This window comes from Medicago truncatula, chromosome 3 (genome assembly GCF_003473485.1).
Source record: "Medicago truncatula cultivar Jemalong A17 chromosome 3, MtrunA17r5.0-ANR, whole genome shotgun sequence".
NCBI classification, from domain to species: domain Eukaryota; kingdom Viridiplantae; phylum Streptophyta; class Magnoliopsida; order Fabales; family Fabaceae; genus Medicago; species Medicago truncatula.
Genome location: NC_053044.1, coordinates 57192378 through 57209661, shown reverse-complemented (window position 1 = coordinate 57209661; position 17284 = coordinate 57192378). Strand labels below are relative to the sequence as shown.

General features: G+C 31.3%; 2 protein-coding genes across 2 annotated transcripts; one reads left to right on the top strand and one right to left on the bottom strand.

Moving 5' to 3' along the window:
• The first annotated feature begins 5144 nt into the window (after positions 1 to 5144).
• LOC25490288 (lysine histidine transporter-like 8) lies at positions 5145 to 12903 on the top strand. Its single transcript, XM_013606794.3, has 5 exons — positions 5145 to 5551; positions 6496 to 6629; positions 11369 to 11799; positions 11885 to 12016; positions 12255 to 12903. The coding sequence occupies exons 1-5, from the start codon at positions 5202 to 5204 to the stop codon at positions 12738 to 12740; spliced, it is 1533 nt and encodes a 510-aa protein (XP_013462248.1). The 5' UTR covers positions 5145 to 5201; the 3' UTR covers positions 12741 to 12903.
• Positions 12904 to 12936: 33 nt separating this feature from the next.
• On the bottom strand, positions 12937 to 14768 carry LOC25490287 (uncharacterized). The gene is made up of 2 exons (XM_013606793.3): positions 14498 to 14768; positions 12937 to 13688 (listed from the first exon to the last, which is right to left on the bottom strand). The coding sequence occupies exons 1-2, from the start codon at positions 14614 to 14616 to the stop codon at positions 13481 to 13483; spliced, it is 327 nt and encodes a 108-aa protein (XP_013462247.1). The 5' UTR covers positions 14617 to 14768; the 3' UTR covers positions 12937 to 13480.
• Positions 14769 to 17284: the final 2516 nt, after the last annotated feature.

Here is a 17284-nt window from a genome sequence, read left to right as displayed (position 1 = left end):
CATCCATCACTTAACGCAATTAACTTAGCACTTGTATTATATCCCTAATACTACTCTTTTAATTAATATAATTAAGGTACAATATAACTAAAATCACTAAGAATAAAGATTAAGTTTCTAAATTTTGTGAAGTTACAATCTACCTCTTTAAAAAAAGGAAAAAACTTAATGGTGCGATTGTAAAACAACGAAAAGCGACGAACCTACTGTAGCCGCTAGATTAAACACAACAGCTATTGGAGTTTAGTTATGTTTCACTTTTATTTATTTTAAAATATAAAAGCACTACCAAGGTTTTATCGTGTCCAGGTCGTGTGTAAAAGTTTCGCACTATATAACAAGCTTCTTAAAAAAATTCATCCTCAAAATTCATATTTTTTCTGATTATGCAAAATTAATTTGTCCAAGTTAGTTTCCAGACCCAAAAATAACACAAGAGCAATGATCTTTATAATGTTGATGATCAGGAGTGGATCCACCGTATGGATGAGTGTGGCTACAACCACACCAGATTATTACCTTTTTTATATATAATAAACCTAAACAACTCATTATGTATAATATATGTTGTAAGCATATCATGTTTGTTCTTACAGCCTAGCGATAGATTCTCCCTTAATGAATAGTGTGTTCGCGGTTAAACTCCCAGCGCACCCCTCTGATCACCTAAACCAATTTGTTGTAGGGCTTAACATTTCAATGTTTCATCTTATTAATATATATAGTAATATAATTTGATTTAAAGTTTGAATTAGTCATACTAATATCAAATGTTTGGGTTCGTCCCTGTTGAGTTTAGAGAGAAGAAATACTAAATACACAAGAGCAAAGATGGTTTAACTACGTGTAAAGAAATCAACTACTGGTATTTTGAATTGCAACTCCTAAAACACAACATGTTTTGGCGAGTGCTCTTTTTAGTAAAAGTGTTCAAGACATGGAAGTTTGACATGACCACGAGACATAAGGCAATTTTTGGATGTTTGCAAGCACCACATGCTCAAGATTTTCTTCTAGCTATTCTGATTGATGGGTTAGGTCAGCATATGTCACCAGTGGAGTATCGTATTATCCTTAGATATCGCCTTATGATTCAACTATTTCCTATTGATGAGGTGTACCTTGTTTGTCGTAAGGCGTGCCTGGATACTTTTGGGGAGCATGTCGTTCATTGTAAGGAGCTTCCGGCTTTAAGTACAGACACGACTTTGTTAGGGATGTACTTTTTGATATATTCAGACGGGCAGGAGTATCAGTGAAGAAGGAAGCGCATGTGAACTTCCTAACTGACCCGCTAGAAATAAGATCAACACTCAGGCATGCGGATGTTTTGGTGTACGGATGGGTAGGAGGAAAACATGCATGTGTAGACTTGACTGGGGTTTCACCACTAGTGGGATTAGGTGTCGGGCCTTTTACCGTAGGATAGGCAGCCCTTAAAGCCGCGTCAAGTAAGGTGGCCAAACACGAGAAAGCGTGTTCTGACAATCAACATGCTTTTATACCATTTGCTTTTGACACTTTCGGTTTCCTAGCACCAGAGGTTGTTGACCTTCTACATAGAGTTCAAAAGGTCATGCATAGCAATGTCATGTCTCCTAGGTCCATGAATGTTATGTTTACGAGGATTGGTTTTGCCATCCAACAAGGTCCAGCGGCGTAGCTTGTTGCCCGCTTGCCTTCTATTCAAGTGTAAATAATGGTTTATATATATATATATATATATATATATATAGAGAGAGAGAGAGAGAGAGAGAGAGAGAGAGAGATAAAGGTTAATTGCAACTCCAATAGTAAGGTATTCATTCAGCTAATGTTGCGACAAGCCACTTGTTTCACCTTCATTAGCCGATAGACTAGGACTCTAGGAGAGTGCCATAATACTTTTTCCAGCAAACCATTCGTTTCTCCTTCATCAACCATCATCACATCGAAAACACACTCTAACAATGTCTACAAGACTATCCAAATGAAGATATTGATGCATCTATGTTGTGTTGGATATTTTTTCTTGTAGAGGTTTTTGCCGGTGAGTCGCAATGTTAATTGACTTTGCAACACACTAATTTGTTACAATACACCTTTTGAACTTCGTTGATCCTGCGACGTAACTCTCCTTCTAAGACACCATTAATGGAATATTCTCTTTGATTCTCATTCACAATTTAGAAAGTTTGAATATATTATGTATATGTCAAATCTACATAAAATTTTACTTGATAAAAAATAATATTGAACATAAAATAAAATAAAAATAATAAACATCTTTTATCAAGAAAAATAATTTCATTATATTAAGGTAAATACAAGTATTATGATACTACCAATGAAATTACGTAGATCTAGGTGAATTGGACTCCGTTCTCCTAAGAAACATCTTACATTTGAATATTATAGATGAAAATAACATGATTGAAAATAGAGACTCACTTAAGGTCAACTATGTTATATTTTTTCAACAAAGATTAGTTATTGATAAACCAAGTTGGTGAATACTTCCCACATATGACATTGTTAAAAAAAGACAAGTAGGGAACAAAAGCCTACATTGAAAAGAAAGTCTTATCAAGAAAATTAAAGAATGCTCCAAAGTAATAACTTTCGCAAAAGATGGTGCCACCTTAGCCATGCATACGACTAAAAGACTCAATTACTTGTGTTCTAAAGGGGTTACCAAATTGGTGGAAGGGCATTGAAAATTGCTGGTGCGCCTGTCTTCAAAGTTCAGGCCCTAAAGTTTTATTTGTGTGGGTTCCTCGATCCTTCGTTGATTGTCAGTAACCATAAAAACCAAATTCGACATGTTTTATGAACGAAAAGCAAACAACCCCCAAAACAAAATTCAAACAAAGCATGGCATAGAGATTGATGGGGGAGAAACATCTAGGAACAAGCTATTAGCTAAGATTTTTAGTCTTATGAGAAAAAAAATGACGCAAATAATCTTTATTTTGCTGCTGTCATCGACTATCTTTTAGACTTCATAAAATGTAAGAAGATTATATTAGAGTTTTATATATTTTTAAATAAATATAAAACATGTGACTAGTGAAAGTTCATAATGTGAACGGGACTAGTGAAACATTTTTTTTAGGGGAGGACCTGCAAAACATGTTTAGAGGCCTAAAACATTATTAATAATAAGCTTTTTTAAAATAAAATTAACATAACATTAATAAAAAATAAAATAAAAAAATCAAACACAACCATAAAGATCAGAAAATCTTAACTTAGACTGGTCCGACCTTTGGTCAGATCAGCTGTAATTTATGTCAGGAAATAAGACAGATAATTTTTATTTTTATTGGTCGCTAATAATATGACAAATAATTCTTAATATTTTATATAAAGTTGGAAGATAAATGATTCTCAGTGTTCATACACCTTTTTATCATATACACACCTACTTATTTGAGGGTGTGGATCGTGGAATAAGTTTTTCTTTTTAATAGGGTGTTTCTTAATTTATTATTGAAAAACACGATAAATAATATAATAAAAATATTACATAAAAAATATATAATAAAAATATGTTATATATAACAAGTAAACAGTCTCGGTGATATTAGTTCTAACGGTTTACTTTGTGACAACAAAGGAGATTAGACAACAGACTCCTCTTCCACTGAGGGGCAGGGAGATGCGCTTTTTGCTAGGTTATTTGGGGTTTACCATGGTTTGATGTTGGTCATCAACAACTCTATTCAGCAGGTTATTTGTGAGATGGATTCTTTAGAACCTCCATCTTCTTCAACATCTGGAGCACTTAGATATGCATGTATGTGCTTCTTTGTTGGTGAATTTTTTATATTTAAATTAGCATATTTCTAACATTTATTTCCATCATATACTTAGATAGGGCAACTGTTGCGTAGATTTTTTGGCCAATCTCGGGCACTCTTTAAGGTTAACTGTGGCATTTAATAATTAACTGATGTTGATGTAGTCGTTAAGTTGTTGATTTAGATCAAAACACTGCATTTTAAAAGCTCCAAGGTGTCAAAATATTACGTTTAATAGTCACAAATGATCATTCTAGCACTATAAATGTTGTTTAATAGTGTTAGAAAGATATTTGTAGTTGTAAATAGTTGTCTTTCTAGCACTATAAATGATCATTTGTGACCATTAAACGTAGCGTTTTGACACCCTCGGTCTTTTAAAATGCAGCATTTTGATCCAAATCAACAACTTAACGACTTCATCAACATCTGTTACACAGAGACTGATAGCAGAGGTAACGGTGAAATAGTTTATCGACTAAAAGGACTAACTTGGGAATTCTGCCAAACTAAAAGGACCAAAAGTGTTATTTGGCCTTTATATTGATATATAACTCTAGAGTTTTTTTTTTAACCCTCCAATTCCATGGGAAAGAGGAGGTCCCTGGTAACTTAGAGTTCTCTGAGGTAAGTATAGTTAGACAAAAATTGTTCCATACAAGAATCGAACTTAGGTTCTCCAGAACAATTCATTCTTTGATAGAGCTCGTTAATCACTTGAATTCATTCACTTTATTGGATCTTTTATGTATAACTAAGGATATTGAAGTATTTACTTAATTTTCTTTCAGAAAAAATACTTACTTAATTTATTAACCGATACATGTATTCGTGGACACCAATATAATTAAATCCACATATGTATCCACATAATGAGTAATTAAAATATAATTTTTTTTTACTAGTGAATATTCATTAAGGTATTCGTTATGCATCTGTGGCAAATTTTGTTTACATATTTGCGGGTATGGTTATTTTTGTCATCACTAATCGGATTGAAGCAAATGTGTTGGTACATCATCCAACCACATATTATTGAAACAAATCAATTATAATGCACATCCAATTTTTTTTTAAAATCATTCATAAAATTTTGTAAGTTGTAACTATGTTTGTGAGTAGGTTTACTATACCTTTTTCTCTTAAAAGGCAGCAGCCTGGTCCAATCCAAGTGGGGTGTGGTCAAAGATACATTACTATACAAGCAACACACAAGAATAATATAATCCACATGATTAATTAAGATTGGATGAATTAATAGAATAGAAAGGCACATGTCATATGATAACATTCACGTCTTTATGTTATACTATATATATAACCAAATATGCTAAGTGCTAACATAAACACTAACTCATGAATTTTAACTTCAAAAAAGAAGATTGAGACACAAAGCCAAAACTTTGGCAAATTAACATTATGGAGGAAGTGGCGGAAATAGTGAAAAAACAGAGTTCTCTGGCAATCTCAACTCCTCCAGTTCAAGTTCAAGTTAATCATCAAATACATTCTCCAAATTCAATAAGCTTTCCAAAAAGCCCTTATAATTCTCGTTTTATGAACACTCCCTTAGCTACTCCATTGAAGAAAGTCATTGAAAACATTCTTGAAGAAGTTGGTCACTTCACCAAGTTTGACCAACAAGATGATTGGCTTCCAATCACTGCTTGTAGAAAAGGAAACGCTTACTATGCTGCTTTTCATTTGCTTTGTTCTGGAATTGGATTTCAAGCACTTGTTCTTCCTTTGGCCTTCACCACTCTTGGCTGGTGAGACTACTATTGAATTCAATAAATAACCAGCATGTCACTCTGCATATAGTATTATACCAGCTTATACTACTAATCACCAGCTTATAGCAGATATCAAACTAGAGTTTTTTTTTTTTTTTTTTTTTGAGGAAAACAAACTAGAGTTGATAACAAAAAATTTCCACGAGCTTATATTGCATTTTTACTAGATTCTAGTGTTTTTTATAAACTACTTTAACTAACGATTTCCTATAAAAAAACGTATTCCTCAATAAAAAAAGAAGTTTATAACGTATATTTTTCTTTCAATTTTATATTATCTTACTTGAAAAATATAATATTATTTAAAAATATTCTTTTATTTGATTTCATATTTATCGGTTTATCCGATCGTTAATTTTATCAAATATTACAAATTTAATCTTTTAATTTTTTTTTCTTTACCTTCTATCAACTTGTTTAACAACTACTTTTTTTTATGGGAGTGTAAATAATGGACTATATTATATAATATAATATAATATAATATAATATAATATTATTATAAGAGTTTAATTTTGATGCATGATCGATATAAATTTTTTACATTATCAACTAATCATATCTATGACTCTTAGTTATAAATAAAGTCAAACTCACTTAATCATTTAACAATTATAATTGAACAACAATGTAGTAAAAACTTTGCATTGTAATTGATATGGTTACACATATTTATTTTTTTTGAGAGAAATGGTTACACGTATTTAACAATTATACATACATAAAATTATAATACACGTGAATGGAAATCAAACGGATAACAAACTGTGTCGTTAGGTTTTTTTTAATAGCAAAAACAATCATCGTAATTAATTGAATTTTTATTACAAGTACTTTTTTTTCTGTGGTTATTACAAGCACTTGTTATTAAGTTTTTTTTTGGTAAAACACTTGTTATTAAGTTGGTAATATTGATGCAGGACTTGGGGAATATTATGTCTATGTGTGGCTTTCACATGGCAGTTATACACCTTGTGGTTACTGATTCAGCTACACGAATCGGACACAGGGATACGTCATAGCAGATACCTCAAACTTGCTATGGCAGCATTTGGTAAGCTCTGTTAGTTTTTTGCGTATGCCTAAAATTTGAAAAATAGAAGGAAAAAAAAATCAGCAACAGGACAAGTATAAATTTGTAAATTTTATTTTTGTACAGGTTTTAAAATAAACAAAAACCTTATAATGAAAACTAAACGTAAGATGTAAGAACATTTTCACATGCAGAGTCTCTCTTTTTAATTTAACAAGTGAAGGTGACTTCATATATAAAGGAACAATTTACATATACAATATTTGATTTATTTTAATACAGATATATTCATTTTAAAATACACAATATCACATTAAATATATTTTAGTACTGTGCCAAAAAATATAGTAAATTTTGGGTTTAGTCCATAAAAAATAAAACAGAATGTTATCGTCTCCACAACTTTCCGTTGGTTTTTGGTCTTTAATGTACATAATTTTGACATGTTTGTTGAAATTTAGGATCTATATTATCTTTACAAAATTGTCTTGTAAGGTGATGATTGTCTCCTCTATATAAACTCTTATTAAAAGTCTTGTCTATTCGATGTGGAATTTGAGTTTTTTTCAACAATGTTCTTGATGCTTCTTAAATATAATATGAACATTCAATAAAACTTCAACTAGTATAAGATAGTGGATTGAGATGTGTATATTAGAGAGTGTTACTAGTATTTTATACTTGTATTTAATAAATGCCAACTTTTTTTATATGTCTAATAAATGCTAACTTATTTTAATTTTGTCTAAAAAAAAAAACGACTCGCAATTCGCGCGTTCCAATGCATATACTCTCACACACACAGTATATCTGTTGTTTAAAATATTGCATGCACCCTGTTAGATATTAATTTAGACTCGTGTTTGGTAAAAACAGCGGATAGCTGATAACTTTTAACTGATAAGCTAACTGAAGTGTTTGGTAAAAATAGCGGTTCAACTAGCTGATAAATGTAAAATGACATAAAGGGTATTCTTCATTCATAATAAAAATTATATCATTAATTTAAGTATTTGTAATTTTGTAAACTAATTTTTCTTTAAAAAAATACTTTAAATTTATTAATTTAATATATCATATGTATTATAAATTAAATTAAATTTTATTCACTAAAATTTTATCTTATATTTATTATCATTTAAGTGTTTCTACTTTATAAAAAAAATAACATTTACCTCAAAAAAAAAACGTAGCACTAATAGAGTAATACTAATAACAGAGAATAAAGAAAATAACACTTACCTCAAAAAAATAAAAAATAAAGTAACACCAGTAGAATAATAGTATTTTATTCCGTAAAAAAAAAAAACGAAGGTATATATTTAAAAAAAAAAAAAAAAAAGGCCAGCTGATATATATACAAAAATTGAAATAAAGGGATAGTAGTCTTTATTACGTAGCTTATTATAAAAATTATGATGGATAAAAATACAATTTAAATGAAATAATAAGGGTAAAATTGAAAGAAAAAGTGAGAAGTTATAAGCTATAAGCTCAAACACTACTTGGAATAGCTTCTGAAAAATAGCTTATAAGCTCGTGAAATAAGCTATAAGCTCATGGTGAAAAAGTGTTACCAAACAGAACTTTTTTTGTCAAACGAGCTTATAAGCTAAAAGCTAAAAGCTCTTTTTTTAGGTTTCCCAAACAGACCCTTAATATTATGTTAACCTTTGAAATGATTGGTTTATATTATAAAACAATATATCTACCACTCGCAAACTGGATAATTCATTTTCAAGAACTCAATAATCTAATGTGTACCCAAAAAAGTTATATTACTGATTTATCATATTATACATGTATCTCATGTTTTTTCTTAAAAATTATTATCGTGTTATATTTAAAGCAAGACTGTGTGTTATTTTCAATTGTATAAGTGTTGTTTTATTCACACAAAAAAATAATATAATCTTGTTTAATAAGTACTATTTTACGCATCTTAGATTTAATAATCCATAGTATTATACTAACACGATTTATTTGTGAGTGAGTGAGTGGGTGGGTGGGTCTATACGTTTTATAAGCTCAAGTTTGTTTTTGGAGGTTCGCTAAAAAAGAAGATAGCTTTTGAAGTTAAAAGGGTATGTGTTCTGGAAAAAAAGACCAGTGTTTATGTAGTTCAAACAAACATAACTCCGGTGAGATTTACGTTACCCTCTCTTGTTTATGGATACTTATCCTCTCATAATATCAACCAATCAAAATGTAATATACATAGACAATATTAAATGTCAAATAAATGAATCAATTTTTCTAAAAATAAAAGAGTTAATTTTAATCATTAGGTAACTTTTAATACTTTTAATTTTTATTTAATTATTTTAAGGTGTTCAATCTTAATTAATTTACACTACATGAGTTATAACAAATAAAATTTTACATTAAATTTCTTTCATCTGGATGTCCTTAAATTCATCACTTACATTCATAAAATTTCTTCCATTTCAAAACCCCGAACGTGAGAACAAAAACATATCATTCATTCAAAAAATTTCTTCTTTATTCTTCCATATTGATCAATTCTTGTTTCTTTTTCATTCTTCTTTCCATTTTGATTGTTCAATTTTGTCGTTCTAAACTGCCGTAGTTTCCAATTTTCCAATTATAGTGAGAATTGTCGTTGTTTCTAGAACCGCGTCTGGTATCGTGAGTTATTTTTTTATTTAAGCAGTCAATCTAATAAAATCTGCTAACATGCATATACCTGCCTCACTATCAGCCAAAGTCTTAAAGTCCAAACAAAAGAACAAAAGCCTCATGACATAACCATTTCAGCAGCAACTGAAAAAAAGAGCTAGTAAACTCCCACAACATCACAGCGGCAACACTTGCTAGCAGTCCTCAAAGTACAACAGATGACTAACTCAATTGTTATAATTAACTACTTCACAACCAAGAAAAATCAAGTCACCATACCTGACGTGGTTATGGAAATAACGGCAATTCTCACGATATTTAAAATCAAACGAACGATGACGATATTTCTCACGAATATTGAAAAATGCGGCAGTTTGGAACGACAAAATTGAACAATTGAAATGGGAATAAGAAATTTTATGAATGTAAATGATAAACTTAAGGACATTCAGATGAAAGAAATTTGATGTGAAATTTTAATTGTTCTAAGTCAGTCATGTAGTCTAAATTAATTAAGATTGAATACCTAAATATAATTAAGGCAATATTACATTAGGGGTCCATTATCTTATTTATTTGTAACATTTTGGTCATTTATCTTTATTTTTTCCCGCTTAGGTCCTTTATCTCTCTTAAAAGCACATGTACATCTTTTTTCTCATTTTTTATTAAAAAATACATAATTTTATTTTTTAAAAATATATTTTTATTAAAAATGAAAAAAAAATCAGAAATATGATGAAGATGTTCATCATCTTCTTTAAATAAAAAAAAAATCTACTAAAATATAGTGAGGTAATGTTATATTAACCTCAAATCTTCTTTTAAACACAAAAATCAAAACCTTAATTTCACAAATGTTGCAAGGCGGATGGTGGAGGCTTTGTCACTGGCGGAAGGGTTAGACTTTACGAAAGTTAAGATTGTTCTGAAAACAACAAAATTGATGTGTAAAGCTGCTCTCAATTTTGGGGTTATTTTTATGCCGAGTTTGAATATTGAGTTAGATAATAATAATAATAATAATAATAATAATAATATACAGTGTGACAATTTATATAATTTTTTTTTTTTTGTGATGAAACTAAATCTCTTTTTCCATAGGGTTTTGATTTTTGTGTTTAAAAGAAGATTTGACAGGAACATAACATTAATTCGTGATATTTGTAGAAAATTTTTTATTCAATGAAGATGATGAATATTCAAAGGAAGAAGATGAATATGATGAACATCTTCATCATATTTCGGGGTTTTTATTTTTATTTTTAATAAAAATATATTTAAAAAAAATAAAATTATGTATTTTTTTAATAAAAAAATGAGAAAAATGATGTATATGTGCTTTTATGAGAGATAAAAGACCTGAACAAAAAAATAAAGATAAAGGACCAAAGTGTTACAAATAAATAAGATAAAGGACCTCTAATGTAATATTGTCTATAATTAAATAAAAATTAAAAGTATTAAAAGTTACATTTTGATTACAATTGATTTTTTTTTTAGAAAAAATTGATTCATTTATTGATATTTAATGTTGTCAATGTATATTACATTTTAATTGGTTGATATCATGAGATGGTAAATACCTCCTAAATAAAAGAGGATAATCTAGAAAAAATGAACGAGGGTCAACATTACACTATGCGTGCATATGTTCCTAACCAGAGACAACAATTAAAGTTGAATAATGACATTCAATCAATGAAACTTTTTATTTGTAATCACTTCTATTTTAAGGTAGATCTATTTCAAAAAAGTTACACTATGGTGTCTAATCACTTACATTAAACGTGACTCTGAACTTTTTTTTAATAATAAAATAGGAGTTGTATTTACCAAAATTTGTCTCCCTCTAATCTAACATTTGTTTTTGACTTTGAATAGGTTTATTTTTCAATTTACCTTACTGGTAAAGACTGAGTCCGTTATATTTTACTGAACATCCATTTTATAGTTTTTTTTTTTTTGGTCAAGATTTTATAGTATATTTTACTTGTACATGTTTTGCAAGGTTGGTCCACATATATAACTTCGATAACATGAACAAAGAAAAATGGAAGAAAATTTAATTCAAAATTTGCCGTCAATTTATCGTTATTTAAAGATAAACGAAATTGCAGGAGAAAAGCTAGGAAAGATATTGGTACTCTTCCCCGTCCAGTATTTATCTGGTGGAACATGCGTGACACTGATTATGATTGGAGGTGGCACAATGAAGATATTATTTCAGATGGTATGTGAAGACTCATCATGCAGTTTATACCAACTCAAAACCATAGAGTGGTACTTGGTATTTACTGTGGCTGCCATTTTGCTTGCTCAGCTTCCAAACCTTAATTCAATTGCAGGGGTTTCTCTGATAGGAGCTATCACAGCCGTAGGTTATTGTTCTCTTATATGGATTGTGTCTGTTTACCAAGGTAGGCTTGATAATGTGTCCTATGAGCCACCAAGGAGACAATCACAAGCTACAAGAATTTTCAGTGTGTGGAATGCACTTGGCATCATTGCCTTTGCTTTTAGAGGTCACAATCTTGTACTAGAAATACAGGTAGCGACAAAAAATATGACCATGTTCATTGTTAAACATTTTGATTTTTCTTTAACAATTATAAGCATTTGTGCTTTTATTGAAGGGAACCATACGTTCAGATTCTAAGAATCCATCACGCTTAGCAATGTGGAAAGGGGTTATGTTTGCTTATCTAGTCATCGCCTCTTGTTTGTTTCCCCTAGCCATTGGAGGATATTGGGCCTATGGAAATTTAGTAAGTGCTTTTTCAACTAGGGAGTAACTTTTTTCATCACCAAGGTCTCTTTAGATGTGTACATCAGAAGAAAGAAAAAAAAAGAGTTTTTGTGTCGTTTGAATGTTTATTTTTGGACAAAATTGCATATTTATCATATCTCAATGTGCAAGTTTTTAGAATCATGAGGCCGATAAAGTTGCTTCATTTCAAACATTAGCTTCATTAACAGGTGACCCTTGGTTCTATTTGATGGCAGATGCCTTCCAACGGAGGAATGTTAAGTGCTTTGAAAAAGTACCATGAACATGATACATCAAAGTTCATCATCGCTTTGACAAGTTTGCTGGTTGTCATCAACGGCCTCAGCTCTTTCCAAATCTATGCAATGCCAATATTTGACAATTTAGAATTCAGATACACCAGCAAATGGAACAAACCTTGTCCGAGGTGGCTTCGAATAGTCTTCAGAAGTCTCTTCGGCTGCCTGACCTTTTTCATTTCTATAGCGTTACCATTCTTGCCAAGTTTGGCAGGCCTCATTGGAGGAGTTGCTCTGCCAATAACGTTAGCTTATCCCTGTTTCATGTGGATACTGATTAAGAAACCAAAAAAGCATAGCACAACTTGGTATCTAAACTGGACGCTAGGAGCAGTTGGCATGATTCTAAGTGTACTGATTGTAATAGGAGCGATTTGGGGCATTGTAGCACTGGGCATTCAGATCCACTTCTTCAATCCATAGTAGTAAGATTCAGATTATACTATCTCAATAACTACCCTGTAAGTTATATTTTTCGCTCTCTTGTAACAACAAAAAATCAGTACCGCAGAAGTTGATTTGCCAGCATTTGCTAGGGTTTTACAAACAACAATGCGAAGCAGCACATATGACTCGTGAGACGAAATTTATACAATGCTTCACTTATAGCAACCACAACTACCAATTTAATTTCCCATATCATTGATGAATCATAAGACAATTTCATGTTAAATGTGTGGTAATACAACAAAGTTAATATGTGGAATGTGCCAAAAATTAAGCACCTTCTGCATAATATCACACAGCTAAAACTACTTGCTTCTATGCTGTCTTTACACAAGAGTTCGCCTGGTAGTATTCGAACTTACAACATATAAGTTTGCAAAGGGTCAAAAACTTCATAGTAACTTGCATCAGTTGTACTACATATACATCAACACAAACAAAAAAGAAATGCAAAATATATAGATATACGTTACAAGAACCTGGCACATCTAAGTTACACCACCTCCAACTGGATATGCTTGTTTGGATGTAAAAGCATCCTTTCTATTCTCTAGTCAACTTGCGATAGGAAGAATCAGAAGTAACATGATTCAATGACGAATGAGAAGCCGGATCAATGTAAATGCTCATGAATGGCCGAGATCCAATTCCAGTAAAAAAGGTGGTGAGAGAAAAGGAAATAGACCCAAGATCAATCTTTGATAGTTGATACCACTTTACATTGACAATGGAAGAAGCATCCTTCGTTTCTTCTTCCTTGCCAGTCTTACTTGCTTTGTAATTTTCATGCATAAAAGCAAAAGCACTGTGATGCAGACTAATATAAAAGCAAGCTGGATGTGCTTAAAGTACAAAGAAACAACAGAAAAAACCAGGAAAGCTAATATAACAAGTTCCCATATTACAAAGACCACCACATCCACCCTGCAACACAGCAAAAGAGTAAACGAAAAACATCAATATTCATCGTATCATGATACCCAAAGAGCATTAATAAAAAGACATCAAGAAATACTCCACACCACAAGTTTTTATAAGAAACTCAAGGCCTGAAATCAATTGCCATAAACAACTACACCAGAAAGTAATCAATCCAAGCAAATAACACATTTCATCTTTCCTTTTCATTATTTTATGCAAAAATAAACACATTAAGCCAAGAAAACACCATTATCCAGTTCCATGCGATAAAAAAAAAATAGAGTCTAATTATTTAAGTTGCTGATTTAAGTGATACCAAGAAAACTTTTGGTTTGTAACAAATACCTCTCATTCAGGCATTTTAAACAAATGTGCTAAAACATGGAATTTAACATGCCCTGATGTTGCTTTTGTAGCCAATGAATCTAATAATTGAAGCCAATTTTCACATCCAAGATTATGACTAACATTCTAACAAAAGGAAATAGATATGAAATAATATAAATCAAAAGTCAAAACCCATGTTGAAATACCAATCCAAACAACCAAGCTGCCTACAAATTTATTCTATAAAATACTTTCTACATGATAACCGACAATTTCCATCATAAAATTATTCAGAGGAAGAATAAAACTTTGCAATCAAAATCAAATTCGGTCCATGTCAAATTTGTGATTCAGATAGGTTAATGAAAAAATGGAAATAAAAAAATAAAATACATGGCGGTTTGATTTTGATTTGGCATAATAAACAAGAGAAATATTCATAATTGGGTGATTAAAATTAAAATGAATAGTTTGAATTGGCATACTTGGAAGTGTTGGTGATATTGGAAGAAGTGGAAGAGAAGAAGGAGACAGAGGCCCAGTCATGTTTGGATCGAATCTGATAATCTCGCAGCTGTTCTGCAAGATTCGATCGCGTTATCATTGTATTGCTCCTGGTACCTCTCTCTCTCTAAGCATAAACTCTCTCTGATGATTTTCTCTCTCTAAAATCAAAACGATGACTATGGCGACTTTTTCAAAGCCAGAAACGAATGTGGTTAGTTAGAAAGATCAACCAATCAGCGTTCAATCAATGTGTTTTGTTCCATATTAAGCCCAAAAAAAACTTGTGATGTTCAATGGCCCAAACTATCTCCTCCAACACGACGTTTAAAAATAAAAGAATTCTGCCCTCCGGTTAGACATTTTGCTCGCGTCCTGCAGCTGTTCAAAATTTACCCTTGTGCAAGTTAATTAACGTAAGTGAAAAATTATGTGTTAGTTAATTAACGCTGCGCAAGTTAAGATGTACAAGTGTAAACATTGCGTGAGGCTGTGTCAATTAAGCTGCGCAAGTGTAAAACACTGAGTTAACTCACGCTCTACTAATATATCAGTACAGCGATAAGTGTTGTACTTATATGCATTGAATGCAATATGTGTCATCAAAGACCCGTAACCTTAAGATGCTCGTAATTGAACCGACTTACGCCAGTTTAACAAGATTATTGGATAATACGACACAATCGATCAAAATTACACAAAAACATCGTTTTTTCACAATCACATAATCACACGTAATGATCCAAACGGTCCAAATTACACAAATTCGTCGGTAATGACCCGTAATCACTTAAACACTCTTAATGACACGTAAACTGTAACAGCCCGATTTTTAGCTAGATTTATTTTAATTACTTTTATTATGTGTTTGTGTGTGATTATTTGTGCTTATGTGTATTTAATTGTCATCGGGTGCATTTACGTGGATTACCGTATTAAAAGGGTATTTTAGTCATTTGGCGGGTAAGGGTAAAATGGTAATTTTGGTGAGAATTATTTTAATAATTAGTGAGAACCCTTATTTTACTAAGTTACTAAGGTAGTGATTAGATTTTACCGTTAGTGACATTTTACCGTTATTAATTGAAATATCGTTTGGAGTGTAGTAATATTTTTGGTTTGAATAGAAATGAGTTAAGCCCACTAGAAACTAAATTAAGCCCATTAGTGGAGATAACACTAGGGTTGTGTTAGAAGAACCAATTCATTCATTTCACAAACATTTCTAGAGAGAGGTAGAGAGAGAAAGAGGTGAAGAGAAGGGTTTTGGAGAGAAGAGCTTGAGGAATCAAGATTGGGTGAGCTTAGGAGCTAAAGTGAAGCCTAAGTTGGGATTAATCTTTATCTAAGGTAAGGGGGTTAGTCTTTATCATAATCATTTGGTTAATTCTTTTTCTCTTGATTCTATGCATAATTGATTATGAGAATAAGTGATTATCATGAACCCAATCTTTGAAATTCGTGCTTATGTTGTAGAGATATGTTTGGATATGTTAATTTGATGTTAAATGAATGGTTGATGATGAAATTGCAAGTTCATGATGTATGAAAATGAGTAGTTTGTAAATTATGCTCAATTGGTGAATTATGCATGGTTGTTGATGAATTGTGATATGTTTCATGATCAATAGATGTTGTTGTTGTTAAGTGATGTTATGAATGCTAATTCATGACTTGGGTATGCATGATTCATAATTTTGTTGTTGTGAAATAAGTTGTTGTTGTTGTTAGTTTGGTGAAAATGGATATTTATGTGTTTTGCTCAATTGTTGGATTGGGATATTGTGTTGTTGAATTATGGTTGAATTCATGTCTAAATGAAGTGTTGTTGAAGTAGATATGTTGTTTTCCTTGAATGATATCATGAGTATTCCATTTTATGAAATAAGTTGTTTGTATTGGTGAAGTTGTGCTAGATGTTCAAGTGAAGAACCCAAAGTGAATTTTGATATACAAAATTGTTGACTGAGTTGTCTATGTGATTGGATGAGTTAAACTTGATGGAATTTCTGTTTTTATGTTATGGTTACGTTAGTCGAGTCGTTTTGGAAGAAAACGGAAGTTTCGTTTGAAAATTCAATTGTTAACCGTTTTGGAAAATGTGTGTTTGTGTGAGGTTTGTAAAATGAATTTGAGGTTGTTAAAACTTGGATTTTTCTGTGCATTATGATAGTGCTAAGTGTTAGGAGCATGTAGGCGAAAACGGCATCGAAAACGGATTAACGGTTTGATTTTTATGCGCGAAAACGTAGAAGTTGAAAATCTGATGTTGTCTGTCAAGCCACAATCGTGCCACGATTCGGGGCCAACGTGCCACGATTTTGACCAGGTTTTCAGCTTGTCTGATTCTGGAAAAATCGTGCCACGATGGGAAACCAACGTGCCACGATGCTGTTTGACCAAAAACCTCAAAAATGCAATTTTCTTTGCTCCATTTGGTTCCAAACTTTTTCCTAAGTGTAGGGACTTTATCCTAATCATCTAGGGGTGTTTTTATGAAAGAATTAACCTTGTGAAAAGGTGGTATAGTGAATCTTTGTGTCGTATTGTCTTATGAATTGTCATGACCATTCTTGTATGATTAAGTGAAATTGTATGAATGATTGGTATTATAATTATCATGAGATGTATATGCTATCTTACTTATGATGTAGTAGATGTAAAGGTTGATGTTGAATGACATTGTTGATTGTTGATAATCAAGTTATTGTGTGAATGATGAATACTATGATTTAATTGTGTGTGGGCATGTTTTCTTGGTAATGCAA

What these genes read in the sequence shown, in the direction of transcription:
- LOC25490287 (XM_013606793.3), bottom strand. Translation starts at nt 14,616, where the DNA reads ATGATAACGCGATCGAATCTTGCAGAACAGCTGCGAGATTATCAGATT. An exon ending in AATATCACCAACACTTCCAA is followed by an intron (nt 13,689 to 14,497) that starts GTATGCCAATTC and finishes GCTGTGTTGCAG; the next exon opens with GGTGGATGTGGTGGTCTTTG.
- LOC25490288 (XM_013606794.3), top strand. Translation starts at nt 5,202, where the DNA reads ATGGAGGAAGTGGCGGAAATAGTGAAAAAACAGAGTTCTCTGGCAATC. An exon ending in ACTTGCTATGGCAGCATTTG is followed by an intron (nt 6,630 to 11,368) that starts GTAAGCTCTGTT and finishes ACGAAATTGCAG; the next exon opens with GAGAAAAGCTAGGAAAGATA. An exon ending in ATCTTGTACTAGAAATACAG is followed by an intron (nt 11,800 to 11,884) that starts GTAGCGACAAAA and finishes CTTTTATTGAAG; the next exon opens with GGAACCATACGTTCAGATTC.